At 45.1% G+C, this 27,749-nt stretch overlaps 1 protein-coding gene and 1 non-coding gene across 3 annotated transcripts in view; one reads left to right on the plus strand and one right to left on the minus strand.

Annotated features, from left to right (window-relative positions):
* Positions 1-6,339: 6,339 nt before the first annotated feature.
* Positions 6,340-27,749, minus strand: part of RFWD3 (ring finger and WD repeat domain 3) — a 33,026-nt gene continuing 11,616 nt past the window's right edge. For both annotated transcript variants that reach the window (XM_075536544.1, XM_075536545.1), the window contains 10 exons: positions 26,472-26,563; positions 24,595-24,786; positions 24,405-24,496; positions 22,070-22,184; positions 21,371-21,605; positions 15,972-16,122; positions 14,288-14,464; positions 11,830-12,044; positions 9,922-10,133; positions 6,340-8,294 (listed from right to left, as the gene is read on the minus strand). In XM_075536544.1, coding sequence (XP_075392659.1) covers positions 8,151-8,294; positions 9,922-10,133; positions 11,830-12,044; positions 14,288-14,464; positions 15,972-16,122; positions 21,371-21,605; positions 22,070-22,184; positions 24,405-24,496; positions 24,595-24,786; positions 26,472-26,563 — 1,625 coding nt within the window. In that variant the 3' untranslated portion in view covers positions 6,340-8,150. The remainder of the gene's footprint in view (positions 8,295-9,921; positions 10,134-11,829; positions 12,045-14,287; positions 14,465-15,971; positions 16,123-21,370; positions 21,606-22,069; positions 22,185-24,404; positions 24,497-24,594; positions 24,787-26,471; positions 26,564-27,749) is intronic.
* Positions 8,621-8,727, plus strand: LOC142432821 (U6 spliceosomal RNA). The gene has a single exon (XR_012780926.1). It is a non-coding gene; the product is annotated as a U6 spliceosomal RNA (small nuclear RNA).

Raw genomic sequence — 27,749 nt, forward strand, 5'->3', positions numbered from 1 at the left:
GTCCAACATCAAATCAAAGAATTCTGAGGCTTCACCCTAAACCTCCCAAAAGTTTTATAGATAATTATGAGATATGCTGAAAACAAAACAAAAACTGAACAAAACGGACAGTGGACATCCATCAGCTTCTCTAACGGACTAAAATGTCAGACTGTCAATCTACCTTTCTGTTTAGAGGTTCTGGTGACAATACACCCGTGCACGAAGCCATCTCAGTGCACGTGTTTGGCAAAAAACAGCATGCCTCTCTTACCCCACGTACCTTACTGACCTGACCTCACTCCGCAACTTTTGTTTCCACAAAAAGGGACATGAAAGGACAGAGATTTGACAAAAATGTAGAAGTGAAGAAAAAAACCAGGAAGGTGCTGTCAATCAAGAAAAAAACAAGGGAGGTACGATCGGGCATCAAAACAAATGAGTTTGAAAATTTTTTCCAAGAATGGAATCACAGATTTGACCAATGTATTAGTGTAATGGAGAGTACTTTGAGGGTGATGTTATTTTGTAAAAACAAATATATATATATGGTAGTTATACAGTCGTTTGTCAATTTGAGAGGATTAAGCATGTAGGGGTGGAGTCTAGCCAGTCAATCAGGTGATAGCCAATGAGGACTCTAGGAACTCCTGTATTTCCGCCTTGAAGGCAGGAGACGCAGACTCTCTCTCTCTCTGCAAGACATCCCAGAGAAGCCACGTGGACCTACTCTGATGCAGCCAGAACCCTGGACCCGAAGGAGCCATCTACCATCTGGAGACCCCTGCCTGTGCTAAGATGCTTACAATGCCACTGGATCCACAAGGCTTCCCACCACTGGCTTGTGATTTTCTGCATTCAGTGTCACTCCATGTGTTTGTGAGTCTGAAGAGGACTTTATAGATTGGTTTAGGACATATGGGTTAATATCAGACTTATGGATTGATCTGGACTAGACTGTTTTCTCATTATTCAACCACTCTTGCATACAAAGCTCTTTCTTATACACGACTGTCTATGAATTTGTTTCTCTAGTCTACCCAGACCAACACACACACATAGCTTTGGGGGAATAAATTTAAATTAAAAAAATTCCATTTGGGGGAGGGGTGCCCATTTGTGTAAATGGCATAGTTTTTAAAAAAGTTGATTTGTTGCTTTGCAACAGTGGACCCTATTAAAGATCCCTCACTTTTGTCCACTCCCTGGGATTGGCATTCCCACTGGTTTACCAAGATGTGTTGAGCACTGCTAGTCCTCATGGCTGTGGTTCTTGGAACAGCAGAAAAACAGTGCAAGATGGATTTCTCAAAATGGCCCAGACCCTGTTAACTATTAGTATCACCCAGCCTGGCCTCGTAACCACTTATATTGGTCCCGTTGTATACATTGAATGTAGCAAAAGTTAGGATTGCTCACCTGATCTCTTTGTTTATTACAGTGAAATAGAGCACTCCGTGAGACCCACCATAATTAAGTGGTTTCAGTTACGAGGGAGGGGACCCTATGAGACACATGTCAACGAATACGCTGAAGTGGCAAAGGAAAAGCTTATAGCTCATAGCATAGACGATCTTTCGTGTGGATGTCCGCATGACGTTGCTGTATTTCCAGCCATCACACACACTCTGGAGGGGGTATCATTTCCATGCAGTGCCTTTCTGATTTCCATACAATGTGGAGCTCACTTTTCCTTGCCTGACCCACTTGAAACTGTTCAGTGTTTGCTTTGGACAACTCATGTCTGTTTTGTTGATGCTGTCGGCAGGTGCTGACGTTGTTTATTGGGCACTCACCCCATTCCACCTTGGGCACATATTAAACAAGTCCATCTATAATGAACTATTTTGATTATTTTATAATCCTGAGAAGAAACAAAAAAAAATGCTATACTGGCTACGGAGCCAGAAGGATATTAGTGACTGAATGACTTCTGAGATGAAAGGTGAAGATGGACCACTCCCCGGGGGTTCTAATCTGTACACAGTCCGTCCTGAAGTTTGGCTGTCCTAGCTGCTCTCTGACAATTTACCAAGAGCGCAGATCGCAGTCCCAATCCCTAACGGAGTTTCACACCTTTTGGGGCCCTATTTGTTTCCCTCCCTTGATGCATGCGGCACAGGCTCACCTAAGCTGAGGGTAGGGACCTATTGTTTGTCTAGGCTCTCTAAGCAGTCACTCCCTCCGTCTCGCCAGTGTGGATACCTCCGTTAGTAAGTAATTGCGGTCAGGGCCAACCTTCCAGCTTCCACTGGGGTCCAAGTCAGGTGTCAAGCCCAGATGGAGATGACTCTGCAGGAATTCCTCTCACAGGGAAGCCTGGACTCATCTTCCCTTCCCGATGTTATCCTTCATTCCTTTCTATCTGTTCCCTAAAAGCTAATCTAACCATGTCTTGGGGGGTCGGGGGGGGGGGGAAGGCTAGGAAGAGAATGGAACGTCCCTCTTTTGAAGTCCTCTCATATAGTAACAGAAAGGGCTATGACACCCCTTCTTCTACCACTGCTAGAGTTCAGCTCCTGTGGCGGCGCTGCCCGAGCCTCACAGTATTGTAAACAAAGGGCGGGGGCGATGGGCATAATAGAAACCTCAGAGTTAGGAAGATGGTGGGCATCAAATGACTTTTACCCATGGCAGAAATATTTTCCTTCTAGGAAACAGTGGTCTGACAAGTTCCGATATCTTTGGTTAACCAACATCCCATGCAGCCGTCATCCGTTTATACAAAGCTTGGTTTAGGAGGCAAAACTAAGGTCCTTTTATACAGTCATCTGTGAAGTCAGGATCTGAACTTCTTCCTCCTCAATGCTCAACACTTCCTTTAGTACAAACCCGGCTCTGCATTATCAAACAGGTCCAACTTCTGAGTGAGCCCTTTTGCTTGGGAGTTATACAACTGAATATGTACGACCACCCTCCAGGGTTAAAGTTTTTTTTTTTTTTTAACAGCACTATTGTTACTTCATACATGTCATATAATCCAATCATTTCAGTAAGTTGTGCAAGTATCACCACAATCAACTCTACAACATTGTTGTTTTCCTCGTACTTGCATGTAATTATTTTTTGTGTGACAAAAATATACACAAAACATTCTCCGATTCAACAACTTCTATATTCAGTGCCACTAATTATACTTTTTTTGTGTTGTACAACCATTACTGATAATCTTTTCCAAATGATTTATCATTTTCATGGCATTCTGCAAATTAGCCCTCTGTCTGCTTCCTAGAGTTAAGTCAAGAGTCCCTGTGCAAGTGAAGTGTGCCCAGCACAGAGCCTGGTGGTCCCAGCAGATTCCGCTAGGAGCCGTTTTCTACGTTAGAAGTGTTGTGTCGTGGAGGGAAGGGTGGAAAAGGGGAAGCGATTACTAGGACCTACATATAACCTCCTCCCTGGGGGACGGACAACAGAAAAGTGGGTGAAGGGAGACGTCGGACAGTGTAAGACATGACAAAATAATAATTTATAAACTATCAAGGGTTCATGAGGGAGGAGGGAGGTGGGAGAGAGGGGAAAAAATGAAGAGCTGATACCAAGAGCTCAAGTAAAAAGGAAATGTTTTGAGAATGAGGGCAACAAATGTATAAATGTGTTGGAAACAATGGATGGATGGATGGATTGTGATAAGAGTTGTATGAGCCTCAAATAAAATGATTTTTAAAAAAGTTGTATGAGTACCCAATGATTAAAAAACAAAATAAAGTGCTGTCAGCTTCAGCCCTCAGGAACCCAAGACAAGGGAAGGTCCTGGAAGAGTATAAATGTCTCAGAGATGTCCATGATAGTCTGCTTTATTTATATTTGAATTAAAATACAGAAAAATAAATTGTGGGGCATCCCGCAGCCTAGGCTGTTCTGGAGGCAGCTACTAAAGGAGCCAGTCCTTTGCATCCTGGTTCTTCAACCTAAGTGTAAGCAAGCATTCCTGCTGAGCTGTCAGCAATGGGGGTTAAAGGGAAGGATAAGGACATGAGGATTTCAATTAAATCCCATCTAGGTGCCTTGGGGGCAGTGGTTGGGCTGTGATCCGAGAGGTCAGCCGTTTGAAACCACCATCTGCTCTTGGTGAGAAAGATGGAGCTTTCTACTCCCCTAGAGTTGGTCTAAGGATGTCCCAGGGGCAGGTCTACCTTGCCCTCTCGGGTCACTGTGTGCTGGCATCGACTCGATGGCAATGGGTGGATATCTAAATGCCACTTTTTTTCCTCTCGATTTAACAGCAGTTTATTATAAGTTAATGCAAGAATACAAAATATACTTTTTTTACATTTTATTAGGGGCTCATACAACTCATCACAATCCATACATATACATACATCAATTGTATAAAGTACATCCATACATCCTTTGCCCTAATCATTTTCAAAGCATTTGCTCTCCACTTAAGCCCTTTGCATCAGGTCCTTTTTTCCCCCCTCCCTCATGAGCCCTTGATAATTTATAGATTATTTTGTCATATCTTGCCCTATCCGGAGTCTCCTTTCCCCTTCTCTGCCGTCCATCTTCCAGGGAGGAGGTCACATGTGGATCCTTGTAATCAGTTCTCCCCTTTCCAACCCACTTACCCTCCACTCTCCCAGCATCGCCCCTCACACCCCTGGTCCTGAAGGTATCATCCACCCTGGATTCCCTGTGCCTCCAGCTCCCATATGCACCAGTGTACAACCTCTGCCCTATCCAGTCCTGCAAGGTAGAATTCGGATCATGGTAGTTGGGGGGGAGGAAGCATCCAGGATCCAGGGGAAAGCTGTGTTCTTCATCGGCACTACATCGCACCCTGACTGACCCATCTCCTCTAAGCCCCTCTATGAGGGGATCTCTAGTGGCCGACAAATGGGCCCTGGGTCTCCACTCTGCACTCCCCCCTTCATTCACTATGGCATATAAATAAATAAATAAATATATATATATATATATATATCATGATGCCTTATACCTGGTCCCTTTGGCACCTCGTGATCGCACAGGCTGGTGTGCTTCTTCCATGTGGGCTTTATTGCTTCTGAGCTAGATGGCCGCTTGTTCACCTTCAAGCCTTTAAGACCCCAGACACTATCTCTTTCGATAGCCGGGCACCATCAGCTTTCTTCGCCACATTTGCTTATGCACCCATTTGTCTTCGCCGATCGTATCATGGAGGTGTACAGCCAATGATATGATTTTTTGTTCTTTGATGCCTGATAACTGATCCCTTCGGGACCACGCGATCACACAGGCTGGTGTATTCTTCGATGTGGGCTTTGTTGCTTCTGAGCTAGATGGCCGCTTGTTTATCTTCAAGCCTTTAAGACCCCAGACACTATCTCTTTTGATAGCTGGGCACCATCAGCTTTCTTCACCACATTTACTTGTTCACCCGCTTTGGCTTCAGCAGTTGTGTCGGGAGGGTGAGTAAATGCTGCTTTTCATTAGAATTTTCCACCGGTTTCTCTCCTTGTCACAGGGAGTAACAACACTCAGGCCACAACAGCTGCAGGGTTAATGAAGGCACAGAAGGCCCTTTGTAAACCCTCAGGCAGGAGAGCTGTTAGTCAGAGAAGGAAGTTGAAGATGGAGAGAGGAGGACACAGAGGCATCTGCTTTCCGATTTCACTCACAGTCAACCCCGGGATGGGAAACAAAAGGAAGAGGGCTGTGTGGGAGGAAACGGGTGTGTTGGATTTCTGAGTGATCTTCGGTTCACCAGATCTCCCGTGAGCTTCAGGGCACAGGCTCCACTGGAGTGGCAAGCTCATGCCTGAGCATTCCACCCTCCTGGAATCTGGCACGCTCCATTTGCTACGCAGCTGGAACTTGTTCAGCCTTCCCTCCTAATCCCCAATGCCGTACTCACGACAATAGCAATCCCTAACCTCGAACAAAGAAACTGCGGCAAGTGGCCACAAGTGTGCTGCCTAAGCGGGCACCCAGAAGCCCACCCTTGTTCACTGGTGCCACCCTGCATGACGGGCTGCCAAGGGATAAAGCAACAGGAAAGAAGTCCCCTTATCCTCCTCTCTTCCCTATTTTCCAGTCTCACGCTAGTGCTGCCTAGTCAAAGAAATGAACTGTGCAGGCAAGTCTGGAAAATGCGTGTAGGCTGCAAACTCAGAAGTACGAGGAAGTAGGCAAAGTACCGACAGGGGCTTTTAAGAGGTAAACACAGGGCATCCCATTAGCTACAGTCAAATACATCCGTCAGTTCAAAAGTCTCAGCCATCCCATCAGTTTAAATAAGATGCACACTTCAGATCCAAGAACCAACCCTTGCAGCTCAGACACAGTACTGCAAGAAGTAGAAAGATCTCATAGGGTGGCCAGGTTTGTGTTCCAGCCCCTGGTGGTCAAAGAGCCAAACAACAAACAGACAAAAAAAGCTCTAACAAATGTAAATGCTTTATTTTTCTTAATAACCTTAAAACAGAACACAATGGAGATCTCATCCCCTGCTTCAAAGCAGGGGTCAGAGGACAGAGACTGTAGATGGATTTGGAGCCCATAGGACTTCAAACTTCAAACAGGGCAACAAGCTTATAAACATGGAATGAGGGGATAGGGTGGGTCAGAGGACACCAGAGCCTAGGTCTACGGAGACAAGTTGTGTGTGTGGGGGGATGTTCACTGAAGAAATCAGTCATGGCCACATGAATCTGCATCCTAATTTACGACAGGAATTCAAGGATTGGCAAGACTTGAGAACCCAAATCCTCTGCTTAGGGCAATCAGTAATCACTGCTATGTGTACTTCAAAGCAAGCTACTTTGGCCCCACAAACACGGAGCTGCCAGGGAAGAATCAAATCAAGTAACTGTCCAGCCCAATGATTACGGGAGCCAGGGCCCGACTGCCTGCAACCTCTGTGTGAGTCTGTGAGCCTGTAAGAGTCATGCCTCTCAGTTTTCAAATCCTGCTCTGCCACTGGGGCTCCAGGCCTGGGAAGCCACTCTTAATCACCAGCATACTTTAAAAGGAATTAACTCCTTCAAGAGGCCTGGACGCTGGTTTGTGGAAAATGCCTCCTTAAAAAGCATAAACTGAAACCTGAAATAGTCTGGGGAAATCTATCCCAAAAACCCTACCTAGTGAGGGAAACTTTGGGGGAACCTCTGCTACCAAAAAGAAACAGAGAAGTCCTCTAAGGGGAGAAAAATACAGGCCCGATGTGAACAATCTGGGGCTAAAGTGGAAGAGTGGGGCTCTCCACCATCTACAGGGTCCCCCCATTACTGCCTTCTTGAGAACAACTACTTCACTAGTAGAACGATGGGAGGAGTGGAGGCAGGAGAGCAACCTGAGGCAGCTGGTCTGGAATAGCCCCTCCCTCTCAGGGCTCCATCTAGGAAAGAGCAGGATGAGCAATCAGCTCCTCTGTGGGATGCCCTCTTTCAGCCCCTACTCTGTTCCCACGAAAAGATTCCAGTCAGTATCTTCATGCATGGCTCATCTTCCCCTGGAGGCGGAAATAGTGGTCTTTAAAACCTGAGCGTCTGGAAAACATTCCTGAGATCCTAAGCTGTCCAGGGGGAATAATGCATCCTCTGGAATGCTTGGCTCTCAGAATGTGTTGGACTTAATGCCACCACGGGTTCGCCAGTTCCCCAGCACGGCATGCCTGGAACATCACTACTGCCCACCGCAGACTTTGGGGATGAGAGACCAAGGCTCCAGACCTGCGGTCAGCCTGAGGTCAGAAACAAATCAAGCCCTGTGGAAGGCTCTGTAGTGCCCTCTGGTGTTCCACTAGAGAGACGACAGTACCCCCACCAAGTAACACCAAGACCCCTTCAGGAGCATTCTCCCAAGCCAGGTGGCCCAACTGACAGAACCACTCCCGAGTGCCCAATCCCCCAGGAAATGTCTGGTGCATACCCCTTGCTGGAAGGGCATTTTCTGAGGTCCAGGTGAAAGTTAGGCCCAATAGAAAGAAACCCCAGCCCAGCAAAGACTAAGAAAGACCTCTAACGCATGAAATGGAGACTGTGGATGGATTACTGGTCAGGCATTCTCCTGATGGATGCAGCAGCTGGATTTCATAGTGTCTCTGTGACCTGAAGTGCGAGAATCAGGCTAATCCAAAGAAATCACGAGCCCATCAGTTCTAGGTTGCAGGTGATAAGCAAAGAGCTTGCTCAGGGCTGCTAGGAACTGGCACAGATACTGTTAGCAATAACCAGCAGTGAGGCTGACGGTCACTCCCACCGATAGATGTAGACCATCTTCTCTGTCAAGGTAGCCAAGTAGTTGTGATGATTCACCTCAAATGGGCAGATGTCCAAGACAGGCTGATCCGCCTGCAGCTTCTGCAGCAAGGAGCCACTGCTGGCGTCCCACAGCTAAGGAGGACAAGTAGAAACAAACGTTAGGGGTCAGTCAGTTAAACTGGGGGCTGGCCAGACCCGCTTTCTTTTCTTGTCAATCAGCAGGTTGTTGATCTGGCTGAGCTACATGTGCAGATTGCCTCCACCCTTCTTCACTGAGGGACTGAGACCAGTGACTAGTTCATCAGGAAACGGATAGGCAACCGAAATTCACATTCCTTCCTTCCTTCCATCTCTGTGACAAGCCACACTTCTAGGGCTCAGTATGTCAAAGCCCTCATCTTTGCCCTCATGGATATCACCTCTAATTGGCGTTTTCCTCCCCTTAAAAAAAAAAAACAGTGCTCGATTCGGCAGCACATATACTAAAATTGGAACGATACAGAGAAGATTAGCATGGCCCCTGCGCAAGGATGACACGCAAATTCGTGAAGCGTTCCACATTAAAAACAAACAAACAACCCCAAACATTCACATTCAATGACGATTAAGGTTCTCTCACATTTGCTTTTTCGATCCCATTTTTCCTTTGCCAACTTCAAGTCATTTTCTCCCTAAATATTTTCTTACACCTCAAGGTCATCACATACAACAAAATGAACAATCCCAGCCATCACACTAACACCTAGGGCATAATTTTTTTTAAATTTAATTTTTAAAAAAAGTTTGGTTTGTGCAATCACAACCCAAGCAAGGACATTCCACTTGGCAGTTATGTATCCTAATAATTCTTCAAATCTACAGCACAGCCAAACTTCCAGTTTTTCCTTTTGCCAATGACTTCTTTCTGCAGACAGTTTGTTTCATATAAAACGCCCAAATTCGAGTGTCCTGCACCACACCCTCCCCCCAAAACATGTGCTGTAAACCCTAGCCTCTCTGCTGTCTCTTTGTTCTGTTAATGAGGTAGGATTAGTGAGTGTGGGTGTGCCCAAGAAGGCAGAAGTTAAACAAGCCAGCAGAGGTCTGGGAAGACTGGACCAAGACACACTCTCCAAGGAGTCAGAAACAAGTGGCTGACACAAGAACCTTCTCTCAGAAAAACGCCTTCCCCGAGACTAGGCAGCACTTTAAATTTGGACTTCTAGACTCCTAAACCATAAGAAAATAAGTGTTTCTTAAAGGCACCCCTTATGGTATGTGTTACAGCGGCACTAGGTAACAAACTCTGGGCGTGTCTGTCCGCTCTCTGGGCCCTTAAGTAGCTGGCTCCTCTGCTCTCTGCCACGGAAGGACAAGGCTCGCTCCACTGTGGTGCTGCCCGTGATGCCGGCTGGGCCTGCTCAGGCATCTGGTTAGCGACTTTCAAATGAAATACAATCTTCAGCTGGAGTAATCACACTTCAAGTTCTCATCTGGCCGGAACAACTTAATCAAAGAGCTCAGATACAGGTCTAATTGGATTGGCATTCAAGGCTATCTTGAGGAGGTGCTGGGTGTTCCATATTGCATTACATCAAAGAGGAATGGTCATATTGGCTAATTCACTAGCGGTAATGCTAATGTGGGATGATAGAGAACTCTTTTGTTTTACACACCTGTGAGCAAAAATGTTTACACATACATATAATTTTCAACTTTCCGCTAGTAAATAAATCTTTATGCCAATTGCTTTCATACAAATGAAAACGAACAGGCTCACCAGGGCTGAATTTGATGATTCATCACCAGAACACACCAGGAGGCTGCCATTATTCTTTGGGCTTGGGAAAATGGCATTTTTGGTCAAGAGTTTGCAAGTGGGCCCCCCACAAAACGTCTGGACTGGACGGCATACGCAGACTGGCTCTCCAGCGTCATCCTGACTGTAAGACATCTCCATCAGCACGCTTCGTTGGGTGTTATGGTTTTTATCTAAAGGACAGAGAAATCAATGTTGTCCTATGAAACGATACAAAGAGAATTCAACCAACTTCTTCAACCTCAGACACTTAGAATTTAGTTGGGTAGAAAAGTCATGTACATTAAACTATCAAGGATAGCTAAAAAACAAACAAACAAAATAACAAGCCACCATAGAGCACAAAAGAAATCCAGAAGTCCTAGGCGAGGTTGAAGCACAACCTGTGAAGAAAACAATTCTGAGCAGGAGTTATCTTTTTATTAAAATCACTATATTCCATTAAATCTCTCTGGGGGTTTATTGCTCTTTGAGTTCTGACTGAAAGGCTCCCCCACTCCCCATTCCTCAAGTGAGGACCCCACAAATCCATGGAATTGTGTATTTCAATAAAATAAAAGATGTTAACAAGAAAGTAGAAGAACAGTTTGGTGCTCAGCTGCCAAACAAAAGGTTGGTGGTTCAAACCCACCTGTGAATTTAAGCCAACATAGGAGAAAGACCTGGAGATGCATAAAGAGCCCACCCAGGAAACCCTATCGGCAGGTCTCATTGGCAGCACCTATCAACAACAAAGAAAAGCTAGGGAAGAGCATGGGTCCTCATGCCATCTAGCATGCTTGGCACAGCAATCACAGGCTTAGAATTCAAAGACCATGGAAGGACTAAGGACCTGATGTTAGAGGAGTGCAGAGAGCTTGCCAGCCCGAATGCAACAGAACACATGGCTTCTACCCACAACGATCAGAAGTGTGAGCAACCACCTTTATGGTTCAACAGGAATGCAGAGTCAGACCTTCAGGCATAGGGGCTATCAGGTGCTCTGCCCGGGTGGAGAGGCCCACATGCCCATGGATGTTCATCTCTTTACTACCTTCTTCTGCTCCAAATGAGTTACTAGCCAATTACTCTAGTCTGGGTCCTACTTGGCTGGCTTCATCTACTATGAGTGGCGATACTGGGAGGGCATAGGGAGGGCGGGTTGGAAAGGGGGAACCTATTTCAAGGATCTACATTTGACCTCCTCCCTGGGGGACATACAACAGACAAGTGGGGGAAGGGAGATGTGGGACAGAGCAAGATATGACAAAATAATAATTTATAAATTATCAAGGGTTTGTGAGGAAGGAGGGAGTGGGGAAGGAGGGGAAAAATGAGGACCTGATGCCAGAGGCTTGGGTGGAGAGCCAATGTTTTGAGCATGGGCAACGAATGTACAGGAGTGCTTTACACAATTGATGTATGTATGGATTGTAATAGGAGTTGTATGAGTGCCTAATAAAATGATTTAAAAAAAAGAAAGACCTTTTGGGAAAAAAATGTTCTAAAATTGATTATTCATTAATGATTGTGCAACTCTTCTAAATATGATTGAACTATTGAATTGTATGACATGTTAATTATGTCAATAAAACAAAACAAAAAGACATGAAATTGATCTGAGGTGGCTCAGTGGCCAGCCACACAACCTGGCCTCCCGATTCACGTAGCCATCACTTTATGTTGCAGGGCTGGTGAAGTAGCCAGTTCACCTCCAGGGAGTAGCTGGCAGGATCTGTTGCAGTCCTCAGGGGATTTAGGATTGCCACCCTCGCTGCAGTATAACCAGCGCTCTATCCAGTGGTGGGCTTACTGATTTGTGCCACCCCTCACCTTTACCCACTCACTCCCAAACCACGGGAAGCCCCTGGAGTACACCCCCACACTTACCAGGCCTGTAGGTCACGAGGCAGTGGCGAGTGGTACTCTCCGTCTGAAAGTCTGTGCAGCCCCCTGACTCTAAAGGCAGGATGTGAGGCCAGTGGGAAAAACCCGTTTTCAGCTCCCAGAAGGACGCGTTCTCCAGGGTTCCGGCCAGCAGCCCACCACAAGGGAACACAGCCGAGGCAGCTCGGGGTATGTAGGACAAGGACACCAGCGGGCACCTACAGGGAAGGGGAGGGGCCACACTCACATTCCAGTACCCCACCTCCAGGAGGCCCCCTAGTACCTTCTGACCTCTAGCAAGGTTGTCACCGTCCCCTGACCCCTAGCCTCTGGTAGCTCATGAAAGGTGCAAACCCACTGCCAGACATGTAGTCCAATCCCAAGAGGCTAGAGGCGCTACAAGCAGTAACAAGGCTGCCCATCACAAGGAAAGCCAGGGAGGACTCGTGTTTTTGGTGAAGTGGAGGGGCGGTGATAAAGCAGACTCTCAAGAAGATGGACTGACAGGTGGCTGCAACAACGGCTCAGACAGCAACTGCGAGGATGGTGCCAGACTGAGCAGTGTTTGGTTCTGCTGTACACAGGGTCCCGGTGAGCGAGACAGAATGGACTACTTAGGGACACCTGACAACAGGTGCAAAGTTTCCAAGGGGCAGTTGGCAGCACCCTCACTGAAAATACCTCAGGCAAACATATGTTAATCGAGAAGCAGGCGTGAGTGAGACCCCGTGCACGTGGTCAGGATGGCACACTAGTCGGAAACATTAGTCTCCAGCCGGAACCGATGCACGTCTGCTGAAGTTGCCAAAAACTACCACCCTGCCTGCTTTACTTTATCTTCCTGGTGATCATTAAGTCAGCCAGAACCATCTAAGATAAAAATGAGCTACACATATTTTGTTCCCTTAACTACTTTAAACCTTACCATCTATTTTGATCATCTATGTGAGCCCCTTTATATCAGGGGTCCTCAATTTTTTTAAATAGGGGCCAGTTCACTGTCCCTCAGACCGTTGGAGGGCTGGGCTATAGTTTAAAAAAAAAACCTATGAACACATTCCTATGCACACTGGACGAGTTGGCTGCTAAGCAGGACAGGCAGCGGTGGCAAAAACACCCGGCGGGCCGGATAAATGTCCCCCTGCTCTACATCAACAGCAAATACCCTGCCCGCCTGGATTCCTGTCTATGTAAGCACAGATCAACCATCTTCGTGCCCAGGATCACATCACTGCAGCATGAATCCACAGGCATACCCCCCCTAAGTAAAAGGAAAACCCTTGTGTTGAGCCTGGAAAATCGCTGGAATTGCTACCTCTTTTTAAAAAGAGGTCATTATTCCCCTCTTTAACACCTACAGGAAGATTATCTTAAGGTATTTTGCATTTGATCCAGGTTTTAGTCCTTACTCCCCATCTGAAAACTTTCAACTCTGGATGGGATTAAGCCCAAACGGTGCTGAACACTTTCAGTGGTGCTGGGAGTCGCCCATCTTTAGAACTTGATGACTTTACACACCTCCCAGTCCCTTAAAGTTGAGTACAAATAAAAGTAAGATGGGTCAGACAGACCAATATGGCTTGGATCTGCATTTGGGGCAGTTAAAAAAAAACAAACAAAAAAACACATATGCAAATCTTATCCTTTAATTAAAAAAAAAAATCCCTGTATTTTTTTCTCTCATCTTCTTCCAAGAAACCAGAAAGGAAAAAAGTGGGACTTGGGTTAAGTAAGGAAACTGGTCCTTACACGTGCCTTGCAGCTTACACATCACACACAGGCAAAGGAAGAGGGCAGTCTGTTCATTCCCATTTTGCTCTCTGGGTTCCTGCCTGGACTCCTCCCACAGCAACATTGCAAAGGGGTGAATGGGGCTTACAGCCTAGCAATTAACAGTTGCAGAAAGGGAAACCAAATCGAGGTGAACCATGAAAACACAATTCACTAGACAGAGGGGGAAAGGGGCACGAAGGAGACTCTTCTTTTGGCAGGAGAGGCATCCCTGGCCTCGCCGCTTTTTTAAGGGCAATTTTAAAAGTCACTTTTAATTCAATTATCTTTCAGCTACCTCTTGCTGTATACTGGACATGTGGTTTTTAAAAGCAAGTCTGTGTGGTTGGTTCTGCTAACCCAAGGCGCACAAAAGGCCAAGAACTGTGACCAGCTTGTAAACAGAGGCGAGATTTGAACACGGATGGAATTGCATTTACCACATTGGATAATGAGGGACTCCACAGCCTGGCTATACTAAGACCCAGAACTTTCCACCACTGAAGTGTCACAAACACAAACGGTAGGGATTTTCATCATTCTGAAGTGAGACGAGGTTGGCCATTCTCAGCAAAACGGCTCTCCATGAGTATTTCTGACCAACTGTGAGAGACCCTCTGCAGAGAGCACCAATACGAGGAACAGTCCAGGGGGAACTGCTACCTCCAGCAGGAGGCACGTGGCTTCCCACCTGACTTTCTGAGGCACCAGCTCCTGGACGTGGGAGATCGTGTTCCGGAGGTCATAGATGAGAATCGAGCCGTTGGCCAGACCAGCATAAATGTAATTGTTTTCATCAAGACACCAGCAGCAGCTCCAAACAGGCCGTCCAGCATTGTAGGTTTGGACCACAGTATTGGTCTCCAGGCTGTGGCATGACAAGAGACTTTCACAACCATGCAGTAGGAACATCACATGGCTGACAGGATGTAAAGACTGCCATTTCAATGATCAATAAATCTACTGAGAACACACCCACACACTCAATTTTCTCCAGGAACGGCACGCAGATTATTTCTTTTAATTTTAAAATAGTTGTGTTTTGAGGATCACACATGTTCCTCGAGTTGTCGGGAAGGTAAAGGAAGAGAGGTCTACAGATAGAACGCTCTCCAGCCTGCCCCTAATTCCTATTACATAACAATCAATATGCATACACTTATGAACATTAGAAGTACAGACAAGAAAAAATTATCATGCAGTCATGAAGTGGTAGTGATGGTAACATTTTAATATTGAACCTTATTGTTCAGTCCTACGAATGTTATTTGAAACACATACATCCATAAAAAACAAAGTTATATTGAAGGCTTATTCAAACGGATAAGGCTGGGAGGATTTCCTGATATGTAGCTGCAGAAATTAGACAGGAACTTGATTAACATATACTTGATCCACTCCCCGAAAAATTAAAGACCTGCAAACCAATGTTCGATGCAGTCCTTTTCACAACAGCCAAAAGGTGAAAACAAATGCAATGAAAGCATAAATAAATCAGGGTAGAGGGGCCTTCAAAAAACTAGTGAAAAAATTCTAGCATCACTTCATCACATGGTCCATAAACTATTTGAATTCCCATGGATAATCGTCTATCCACATGATGGTCAATCGTGTAGGTATAAAGAGATATAATGTTCTGATGAATGCAGTAACATGGATAAGCCTTGATTACATTGCATTGAATGAAATAAGCCAGTCACTGTAGAATAGACATGGTATGATCTCATGAAATTTGCAAACATGTAAAAAGCGAAGACGTGAGGAAGAGGGAAAGAAAGGAATTTTGAGGTGGGAGGGAGTACTGAGTTTGGGTGAGTTTGGATAAGGACAGCAATAATGGTAATTTTACAACATGTAAAATATAACCAGTATCACTGAGTTATTAGGACTCAATGAAGTTGTGGTGTCAGAATTTTTCGTGTGTTTTCACAATTAAAAGATAAGGAAAAAGTCAGAGATGTGAATCATACCAGGGAATATATGGAAAATGCCCAAACTAATTAAGGGTACAAGTAAGAGAAGCCATTCATGGAACCCAACAAGAGCAGGCACCTGGTGGCATTTTTTCAGACAGAATGACCAGGGTTGAAAGCAAGGACTAGGCAGTCCTGAGCTGGCACACCTCTGTACTATCAGACAGCAAGGTGGCCAACATGTGGTTACTCCACCCTCCTAGGGTGCTGCCTTCATCTCAATGATTCTGATCTATTTTAGAATATTTATTTTTATGGATATAGAACACCTCACAGGCTCCTTTGTAGCCTGTTGTGGTCACTTCTCAAAGACGATAAGAGCTAAGATTAAGGCTATCACATCACCCCCATGGGTCCTTGTGCCAGGCTGCACAGGCTCCTCTCCCTCTCGGAAGCACTCACCTCGTCAGTTTAAGAGTGTTGTCCAGGGACCCAGAGAGCAGCAAGTCTTTGGATCGATTGCTGAAAGCCAGTGAGCGGATCTGCTTGCTGTGCATCGGAATGTACTGACTGCTCTTCATGTTGGCAGTACTCAGCATCTTAACACCAAAGCCTGCAAATAGGAAGAGAGGACAACAGTTCACTCAAAGTCGATGTGGGCCAAGCCAGGGATCTCGTCTTTCACCGATGACCTGGTGCGTTGCACCTCTGCTCACACTCTTGGCTGGGAAACAGCAAAGAAAATATTCCCAGGGCGATCATTTATTTCCCAAGTACATTCCCAATACCATCAATAGGCGAATGAATAAACAAATCTATATGTGTGTGTGTGTGAAATGGAAAGTCTCTATGCTCAGTAATGAAAAGGAATGAGCTACTGATAAACAGAACAGTATGGATGAATCACCATAAAAATAAAATTTTAAAAATGGTAGGAAGATGCCAGACCCCCAAAAATAAATTGTATGATTCCAATTCTAGAATTTATGTAAAATTCCAGAAAATGCTCCCTTATAGTGAGAGAAAGCAGATGGGTGGTTCCCTGGGGAGAAGGGCAGAGGGTGCTAGGTGTGCTGTCTTGGTTGTGGTGTCAGGGATGACTACCTGTGTGAAAGCAGAGCAAAATGTGTACTTCAAAAGGGTACAGTTTGTTGCATGTCGGCAGTATGCCAGTCAACAGTAGAGACAGAGCTTGGGAGATGGCGAGAGCTCATGAGCGCACATTCCTTCTGAATTACATTCAAGGGGCAAACAAACAAAAAAAGAGCTACGTAGCTGCCTGGAGTGGCATGAAACAGATGCCATCTCAAGTATCCTGATCAATGTCAATCACTCCTAGAAAGGGGGTGGAGGGAAGCATCAATCCTTTCAAATTTGCACTTTGTTCTCTTAATAAGACATGATGACTATCTTATTTTTAGAATATGTCTATTATTATTATCTCACACAAAAACAAAATTTGTGAAATCCCAAATTTAGCATACTCTTGTATTCTACTTCATTCAGCTTCCCTAAGAAACCAAGTGGGAGAGAGGTTGTTAGGTTTTCTTCTGAAACAGAAGTAGGAGAGCCAGAAAAGGAAGCAGGGAGAGCATAACCAGGCGGCAGAGCAACACGGAGCCACGACTCCTGGCTCAGTTCATCAAAGGAACAAGACAAACCAATACCAGCAGGCTATGGAGACGGTTGCCCAGAGCAGGAGACAATACCATAGAGCATGTAGAGCACAACTAGAGAAACAGTGCTCTTCAACTGTGAGGAAGGTTTTCCTTGATGACTACAGACATTCTACCTACAAATAATCCTGCTCACCGAGTCCCTGGCTGGTTTGCTGGCTTGAACCCCTAGCCCTAGTCATTGTAACTGTCAGAAGGACAATGCAAATGTGGGGTGTGTGACCCATCAAGGGTATGGATAGCTAATGTAAATAAAGTATAGGATACCTTTATGGGGTGGGGATCATACAGACAAGGTACATGGAACCCTGTGTGGGAATTGGCTGGCTCTGCCATTCTGCTAAGTTTAAAATGAGTCAAGTGGAGAGCAGTGAACAGAGAGGACTGTGGGACAAGCCCCACTGACCCCCTCCCCAGAAGAATGCAGTACAGAGGATAGCACTAAAGATACAGCCCGGGGAGAGTGACGGGTCAGCCCAGACCACACAGGAGCAAACTAGGAGGGAGGGACAGAGAGAGAGAGAGAGAGAGAGAGAGAGAGAACAGCATCTTGGCCCACCAAGCCTCAAGGATGACATTCCTGCTTGGAGCAGCCAATGCACAGCGAGGACCAGGGGGCCAACCTCACCACAAGACACAACATCGTTCCCTCACTGACCCATAGCACTACAGGGGACAACACTGGAGCCACAGTGTGGGAATTGTGTCCCTCCCCACCCACCGCGGCAAAACACGATGGGAGTGCAACAGAGCCACAAGAGGAGTAAAGCAAGTCCCCAAAGAATACTAAAAATAGACTCTGACTCGGGATCAGGGCTTGGCACCTCATCAAACCCGATCGGAAAACATTCATAAGGATCAGCAGACAGACCTGCTCTATAGACTCCTCCCCCACACCCTGTCTATCTACATAAGATAGGCAGGATGGTTTACAATCTCAAGGAGAAAACATAGGAGACCTATGGTTCTGGGTGGAGGGGGGGACGGACTGGAGGAGGAGGAGGTGGGAGAAAAGTAGGGGGAGCCAACAAACCCAGGGGCAAGGGAACAACAAGAGATCTAACACTGATGGCGAGGAGGGCGTAGAATGCCTGGTGGGATGTAGTTAAGAGGAATTACTAAGAGCCGAATGAAGGTCGAACATGATAGTGGGGCAGGAGAAAAGGAAATAGAGAAAAGAACTATGAGACAAAATACTTTTACAGAAGTATAAATACAGGCACGTATATTTATAAATATATTAATAATTAACAATAGAGAGACAGGTCTGTGTACATATATTTATATGCTAAGTATCAAGGTAGCAGACGAACATTGGGTCTCTACTCAAGTCTTCCCTAGACCCAAGAATACTTTGTTCTAATAACCTGGCATTCTGTGATGCTCTCCCTCCTGACATGACTGCTAAAGATAAAGTGGGTGTATAAGCAAATGTGGTGAAGAAAGCTGATGGTGCTCAGCTATTAGACAATATAGCATCTGGGGTCTTAAAGGCTTGAAGTTAAACAAGTAGTTATCTAGCGGGGAAGCAACAAAGCCCACATGGAAAATGCACACCAGCCTGTGTGATCATGAGGTGTTGACGAGATCAGGTATCAGAAGACCCAAAACAATAATATTGGTACAAACAAGGGTGGGTTGGAGTGGTGACCCATAGCCCATCTGTAGGAAATTGGACATCCCCTCACAGAAGGGTCACAAGGAAGGACTCAGTCAGCCAGGGTGCAGTATAGCACTGACAAGCCACATAGTATTCCTCTAGTTCTTTAATGCCCGCCCCACCCCTACCCATCATGACCCTAGTTCTACCTTATAAATCCGGCTAGACTGGAACATGTACACTGGTACAGATAAGAACTCTTGACACACAGAATCCAGGACAGATAAACCCCTCGGGACCAATAATGAGAGCAGCAATACCATGAGGGTAGGGGGAAGGTCTTGGGAGAAGAGGGAACTGACATGTAACCCCTCCCACCCAGGGACGAACAACAGAAAGGTGGGTGAGGGGAGATAGTGTATGGTGTAAGATATGAAAATAATAATTTATCAAGGGTTCATGAGGGTGGGAGAGTGGGGGAGTGAGGGGTAAAAGAGGAGCTGATACCAAGGCCTCAAGTAGAAAGAAAATGTTTTAAAAAGGATGATGGCAACATATGTACAAACGTGCTTGATACAATTGATGCATGAATTGTTTTAAGAGCTGTAAACGCCCGCAATAAAATGATTAATTTTAAAAACTTTTTTGAAAGAAGCAAATGGAAAAAGAGGATCTCACCAGCATCAAGACAGAGCCAGGAGTGGAGCACATCCTTTGAACCCAAGACTACGGCACCGAATCTCTGTGATCCAGGAGCGAGAGCCCTGTGACACCCAAAATAACAGAAAACCGAGAACATCAGCAGAACCAAGAGTGAGACAGAAAGATGAGCATCCCAGCCCAACAGCTGAGAGAGCAGAGCGCCTCCGAGCAGGCGGCGTGCAGGCAGAGAGGGATGCCGTGAGTGCAGGAGCTAGAGTTGAGGACCTTTGGGCTGAAGCTTACCGCAGAATTGGGGTTTATTGGGCAGAGCTAAAAGAGCTCTCTAACACTTGCCAGATCAAGGCAAGGACCTAAGGACCTTGTGGTACAGGTGTGCCTGCAGGCAGTGCTGAGGAGACCTATATCCTGAGTCGTTTCTACTCCTAAATTATCACGTGTCACATTCTTAACAAAACCCGCAACTTCACTAGTAGTAAATTCTGCGTGGCCATGGTAACAAATCAAGTAGAGTAGTAGACCGTGGAAGAGGCAGTTTGGTAAAAAGGTTGGAGGGTGGAGGCATGTCCAACCTCTGCCACAAGGAATCAGTCTTAGGCTGATGCTGCTGCTTCTCCTTCCTCCTTCTGAAGTTAGAGGCGAGGTGATGTGGCCCCACATGCCGAAGCAGTAGGCAGAAGCATCTGCAACATGTACGGATGATTTCAGTGGTAGGTGGAGAAGGTAAGACTACATCTTAGATACTTTGGACAGGTTATCAGGAGAGGCCAGTTCCTGGAAAAGGACACCTCAGAAAAGTAGAGGGTCAGCGAAAAGGATGAAGTCCCTTAATGAGATGGATTAACACCGGGCTGTAACAATGGAGTCGAACATAGAAAGTGTGAGGATGCAGTGTTTTACCCTGTTGGACCCAGGGTTCCTCTGAGTCAAACGGAGTTGACAGCACTAACAACAGGAGATTTGATTTTCAGCATGAAGACAGGCTCATCTACTCGGAGCCCAGAGGAACTAACTGGTGCCTGGCTATTACTAGCGATCAGACTTGCTAATAGGACAACAAAAAGAGCATAGCAGAACTCATGTTCTTAAAAAGAGCAGACTTGCTGGACCAGTTAAGACGAGAGGATTCCTTCACCCTGAAATGTCTTTGACCCTTGGACCAAAATAAGACAACATTACACAAATCAAGGCTGTTACCCACAAGTATGGTGATCCGTTAAAAATCTAGCACCAGTTCTCCAAAGCAAAGGAGTAAGGAGATAAGAGGCTAGGAGACAGAGCCACCAAAACACTAGAATCAGGACAACCAAAACAATGTCAACTTACTGTGAAGTGAACGAATACCACAGAATAAGTGGTATGGCAAATTTCAAACAGGAACTCAATTTGCTATGCAAACTTTCATTAAAAATGCCATAAAATACAATAGTGGGTTCCAATAGCAGGTTGGCAACATTTCAGCTAGCAATTGAGAACTGACCCACTGTGCCTTTCCACCAGGTATCCTTTAATCAAAATACCAATTCTTTGGAATTTGTAAATTTGAACTTTATTGAAAACAGGTATTAAACTTGTTTGGACTTGTATTTGCCTCCCAGCTAGTGTTTTCTCAAACTTTGCCAGACGATAATGAATCTGTGAGCTTAATGAGACATACGGTCATTGACATCCAGCTTGGGAGACACTAGTAACCCACATTTCCAAATAACTCACCTCCGCCCACTTCACCATGCTAGCAGTAATTCTACCCTCTGGGTGAGCAAAGTGGGGCACCTGTATTAACATAACTAATGGGAAAAAGCGAGATGGTGGGATGTGGTCAATGTTCACCCATTAGTGAGACCTGGATCCCTCACAAAGGGTGAGGAGAAAAAGGAAGTGTGTCTGACATTGAGCACGGAGATGAGGGTGTCAGGACTGCTCACCTGGCAGGAAGGCGGCCTGTGGGGAAGGCTGTGAGACCACCAGGCAGCTCAGGGTCTTGCAGTGAGCCATGGTACGGCAGCTCCCTGTGTGAGAGACTGAGAAGGTCTTCTGGAAGTGGTACTGGTGCTGACCCTTGCTCTGGCTGGAGGGCAGGCCTCCTGGCGAATATACTTGGGAATGCTTGGGGAGCTGTGTAACTTGATCCTGGTGACGTACAAGGAGATCTTGCAGTTCCTAAAAAGAAGAAGTTTTCATAAAGAAAGCTCTTTAGATTGGTCTTTACCCTCAAGCGCTTATCTTTGATCTGAAACACGATTCCATATCAAATATTCTAATGTTCTCATCAGTCAGTTTTCACAGTGTTTTGAGAGCACCAACTCATAAAATACTAACAAAGGTTGGGAGTCCTCAGTGGTGACCCAGCCTAAAGCTCTCACAATTCCTGGCAGACTGAGGGAGAGAAAATGACTTCAGCAAGGACAGATTCATCATCTTCAGAACTTTCTCAATTCCCTGACTACAACAGAATTCATCACAGAGTGGAAGACTATGAGAAAGGACTGAGTCAGAACTAGAGAGCTGGTCATGCATACTCCTGAAGCACCTGGAAGCTCCTATTTGATTCTGAAAGGGCCCTAAATGTTCACATTCCTTTTTCGTTCCTATGCTACAAGTCTGTTAAAGGAGGACAGGCTCACCCGAACTTGCCCATGAAGCCTGCTGCATTCTTCAGTGAGGACCTGAAGCTGGAGGCGGCACTGTGCTGATTCTAATTCAGCCTGCTTCCTGATCTTCTGTTCCTGCAGTAAGGAACTAGGGAGGGGAAATCACAAGAAGCGGTAGTATTAGGAAGGCCACGAAGACTTCCCATCAAGATGGCACAGTAACTATGAACATTTATGATAGTAGTAAAATTTTTAAAAAGGGGGGAAATTGTCTAAGAACCATAGAGAGTTCAAGTTCTGGAACCTGTGGGCTTAGTCTGGTGTTTAAGCAGGCAATCATCTCCGGCACCTTGGTCCCGACTGGAGAACAGGGTCTGAAAATGCCCAACTCACTGCTGGAAACCCACAGCCACCGATTCCGAGGCACGGTAACCATATAGGACATACTAAAGCTGCTGGCTAAAGCGAGGTAGTAAATCTTTATGGGGGCAGGCAGCCTCATCTCTTTCACTCGGAGTGGCTGGTGGGCTTGAAAGGCCGATCTTGCAATTAAGCAGTGCACAGCTTACCCACTGAGCCACCAAGGCTCCCGTCGCTGACTGGAGGCAGGGCAAATTATAAAAACATTGAGCTGGCATATTACAAGACCAAGGCTATCGGTCAGTTAAAAAACAGTAACCATCAGGCTCTTTATTGTACTGTCAGATACTCAAATGTTATCACCAGAAAGAGTTAAACAGAAAGGCAAAAGCTAACCAAAAGACCAATTAGAATGGAAACAAAAGGCATGAATTTGCATGCAGAGAAAGGAAGGATGCAGAATAAAAGGGCACATTCACCAAGAAGAATTTGTATGCATCTATAAACAGCATCAAAATATGAACTACAAAGGCAGCCTTCCAGTCTAATGAGACAGGAGTTTAAAAAAACTATAATTAGAAAGAAACAGACAAAGCTGTCCTTATGTATCTTCATGGAATGTTCAACAGACTCCATAAACCATTCAGAGTTCAACAAGATTGTTGAAACCAAGAAAATTAGATCAACATTACCCAATGGAAACATATGAACTAGAGCACAAGAACATTAAGAACACAAAAATGCATACTAGAAAATGAAAAATAGAATCCAGCATAACATTTGCATAAAGTATGAAAATTTTCTAAACCATATATTTATAGATATTTATATGTAACAATTTTATATAGAAATCAAACATATCATCATTCTTTGGGATAATGAACCACTGAGAAGAATGGTAATCTCTCAGAAAGAGATGGAATGAAGAATTTCACGCACACAAAAAAACCTGTCCACTCTAACCAAAGAGTACTGGACTGCTAACGACAGGTGGGCACTCAACCCACCTGCAGCGCTGTGGGAGAGAGAGGAGGTGGTCCGCTCAGGTGAAGATTGACAAAGCCTTGCAAACCCTGCTCAGGGTCGCTGCGAGTTGGAATAACTTTGAGGACAGGGAGTGGCTCTCTGTAAGGAACGCTGGTGGTACAGGGGGTCAGGGCTGCTAACCAAAAGGTCACCAGTTGGACTCTATTCCTCGGGAGAAAGACTACGCTTTCTACTCATGTACAGATTTGCCCTTGGAAACTCAAAGGGTTGTTAGTTCTACCCTGTCCTACTGGTGGACAGTTAAAAATTTGTGTCTAAAATTTACAGTTGACCCTTAAATAGGGATTTGAACTGTGCAGGGTCACTTAGAAGTGGATTGGTTTTTCCTGTTGCTATTTAACTGAACTTGAGTTATGAATAGCTGCTTAGAACAGTATGTGTGCTGCTAATAATCTGTGTGCACAGTCCGACTCCAAAGTACATTGCATACTGCTCTTCTCTAAGACCAAGTTTAATGAATTCACAGTATTGTCTCACATCAATTTACTCGATCAACTAATCACTTGGCTAAATGAAAACTCATAAATATTCTTGCACACAGCCATAACCATTTCTTATGGGAAAAAATTTTTTTTAAAGCCTGAAGTAGAATTACTACATCAAAGGCTTTTAAAACATTGCAAAGAGTCTCTCATTCTGCCTGTCGATAGTCTCACTAAAAAGGAGAGAAACTCATGCCTCTACTCATTCAATGAAAAACATTAATGGAGGTTGGCTTAACAAACAGAAACGGCAGAGACAGAAGCCCTTTAGTAAGGTGGCAGACTCTCATTATCAAGGCTGGATGGAACAAACAAAGCATGGGCCCTCCTTCAAAGACTGGCCAGAACGTGTGCTGCATCCTGGGAGAGCCGCTGTCAAGGAGCGCAGGCAGCCTTGAAGTGGTCGAGGAGTGCTTCTCTCAGGTGTCCATACAGAAATACAAAGGGTAAGCTCCAGGTACGCCGACCCCACCACTTACTTTCTCATGTGCTCCTGCTCAGTAGTGTCCACAGCTTTCAGGGTTCGGGTATAGAGGACAACGATGTCACTGTGCTTGGCTTTCTTGTTGCACTAAGGAGTCCAGTGGGACATAATTAGTGTAGTTCTAGGAGTCTTCCTGACTTAATATGCCAACTATAAGCAGAAACAGTCCTGTCCACATTTATTACCTGGGGGCATTTTCGTGTCTGTCCTTTCAGCCACTTAGAAATGCACGTATACCCAAAGAGATGGCCACAACGTAAGGCTGAGAGCCGGTGTTCCCCAGCATTGGTCCACTGCTCCAAACATATTGTACAAGTGTCTCCATCTTCATCATCCGCACACTCAACAGTGGGGAGAGGAGTTGACTTTGGGGGAGACTGCAAATTAGAAAAGATGAAAAAACAAGTTTCAAGAAGACCCTGTACCCCTATCCAATTAACAAAGGTACACAAAAATAGTAAAACAATAGAGAAGGCTACAGAAAAATTGCAATAGCTCTGAGCCACTTGTCATTCTTCCTAGAAGGCAATCAGTAAAATGTAACAAAGGTCATTAGCTAATGTAGCTAATTAGCAACTTTCTGATCTAACAAAATTATTTTTCCCCCTCAAGAAAAGAAGCCATTTAAACAAAATTATCAAAACCAAACACCAAAGCAAAAAAATTGACAACAGCCCAGATAACTAACAATATGGAATGGTGGATCCATTGTACGTTCACTGGCAAATGTAAGTGGCTGTGAAATAATTCAGCTTATGTGAATCAGTAGGGGGAAAACACTCCATGAAAAATTTAAAAAGGATATATAAACTTTACAGAAAATAAATGATCACTAAGAATTCACTTTTAATTAAAAGAAATAAAAATGAAAAGAGAGCATTGTTTTGGGCTACTATTGAATCAGCCCTATAATGTATGCATACCCCATGGAAAATGAATGAAATGCTACTGGCTTGGTCTACCTGGGTGTCTGCAGACACCAAGCCCTGGTGAGAGCACAGAAGAAAACAGCAGGCTTAGTTGTTGCCACAAGGAGAAGCTGACACAGGCAATGGCATTATCTTGCCATTAAACTAGAAGGCAATTAGGCATTAGATATCAAATTGAAATTGCATATCCAAGGGTGTTTCAAATTGTTTGTTAAACAAAAATCTCATGGTCACTTGTAATAGAACACTATGCAACTATAAATAATAACAAGATTCAACTGTATGAACTGATAATGACAAACTTTCCAAGTTGTATAGGCTGTCCTCGAATCAATCCTGATTTATGATGATCTCATGTGTGTTGGAGCAAAATTGGTGCTCCACAGCTTTCAATAGCTGGTTTTTAAGAAGTAGATCGCCAGGCCTTTCTTGTAAGGCATCTCTGGGTAGACTGGAACCCCCATCTTTTGGTTAGCAATACCTTTGGTACAACCCAAAGACTCCCTTTAATTTGTAGTCTTTTTCATCTGAAAAAACTCAGACCTTAGCGGGGAGGAGATGAGCTAGTCAGGGGGCAGTGTAGCAACGGTAAAACATACAACTTTCCTCTAGTTCCTAAATGCTTGCTCACCAGACCCCATTATCACGATCCCAATTCTACTTTACAAATCCGGCTAGACCAGAGGTTATACACTGAAACAGAGAGGAACTGGAAACACAGGGAATCCAGAGCAGTGCTGAGAGTGGAGATACCGGGAGGGTAGAGGGAAGGTAGGGTAGAGAGGGGGAACCAATTACAGGGATCTATATGTAAACTCCTCCCTGGGGGACGGACAACAGAAAAGTGGGTGAAGGGAGACGTCAGACAGTGTAAGATATGACAAAGTAATAATAATGTATAAATTATGAAGGGTTTATGAAGGAGGGGGGAGCAGGGAAAGAGGGGAAAAAGAGGAGCTGATACCAAGGACTCAAGTAGAAAGCAAATGTTTGTGAGAATGACGAGGGCAAAAAATGTACAAATGTTCTTGACACATGGATGGATTATGATAAGAGTTGTACAAGCCTCCAATGAAATGATTTAAAAAAACCCAAAACTTAAGAACTTTTATGTAAAAGGATGTTCACCTCACCTGTTTTGGGAGGTCCTCTTTTGTATCCATACATAGAACTTCTGGCTCTGCTGAGGGATCTCCTGGTGGCTCTGCCAGGTCATTTCCAGAAGCTACAGCATAGACAAGAATATAAAAGACAAACCTTACACTACTTACCCATTTGACATAAAAGGAGCAGCATTTACACCCAAGAACAGTTCATAAGGGTTAAGGGGAAAGAAAAGGAATGGAAATAGGAAAGATATGACATCGTAGGGCTTGTCATCAATGAGCTGAAACAAAATGTCTATGAAATGAATGGAAAACTGATGAGTTGCTCTGTAAACCTTCACCAATTCACAATAAAAAGTTAATATATACATAGGTGTGGGATTATAAAGAAAATTTCCCCCAGCTTTGTCTCCTCCATAGATAAGCCAAACATTAGAGGCTATTTGCCAACACATGGTGGGAGGTCAGCTGCTTAGAGATATTCTCTCTGAAGGCACCTGGTCCATTGTAGGGGCTCACACCCTACTGATAATGGTTTCCATGGAGAGCCAGAGAACAGGTCAAACCTGCAGTGACATCCAAAGTTAGGCTGCCACCCTGTATTTAGGATTTGCCCATCTTGTCACATGTATACCCTTAATCCCTCCCCTTCCTATTGTGTGTAGATCCCTAGACTGTCCCCCTCATTGCTGTATAACCTATAGTGTAACCCCTTCCTGTGATGTAACCCCTTCCTTTACCTGTAATTAGGAGGCTATGCCCCCCTAAGATATATACGCCTGGTTTAGCAATAGAGCTCGCTCTCTCCTTCACCTCCCTCATCCTGGCACTCCCCCCACCCCCACCACTTCCCTTGCCCTCCTTCCCCTCCTCCTCTCTCCTGCCCTCTGGTCTATCTCAAGGTCTCCTTTCTCCCTGTGGACCACTGAGCGGGGCTGCGGTGAGCATGCTACCATGAAATGTGTCTGACTCCATTATTTCAATCTCTCCTTATTCTCTATGACTTTATACATGTGTTATACAATTGCGCCTATTGAACCCGCGGTTAGCTGTAGGGGACTGGGCCTTCCCCCCCAGTTAGGTGTGAGAAGCTCGTAGGAGAAAGACTGGGTCACGGCAGCATTTCATTTCTACTACTGCCGCAAAAAGGGTGCCAATTTCCCAGGCATTATCAGCTACTCATTTGGAAATGCCTCTGCAAATGCACACAAGATGCGACCACTAGGGCGGACCCTAGTCCAGGGTCCCTTTATAAAGAGGAAAGAGACAAATACCATACGACGATGAAAGCAGGGACTAGAACAA

This window comes from Tenrec ecaudatus, chromosome 18 (genome assembly GCF_050624435.1).
Source record: "Tenrec ecaudatus isolate mTenEca1 chromosome 18, mTenEca1.hap1, whole genome shotgun sequence".
NCBI lineage: Eukaryota > Metazoa > Chordata > Mammalia > Afrosoricida > Tenrecidae > Tenrec > Tenrec ecaudatus.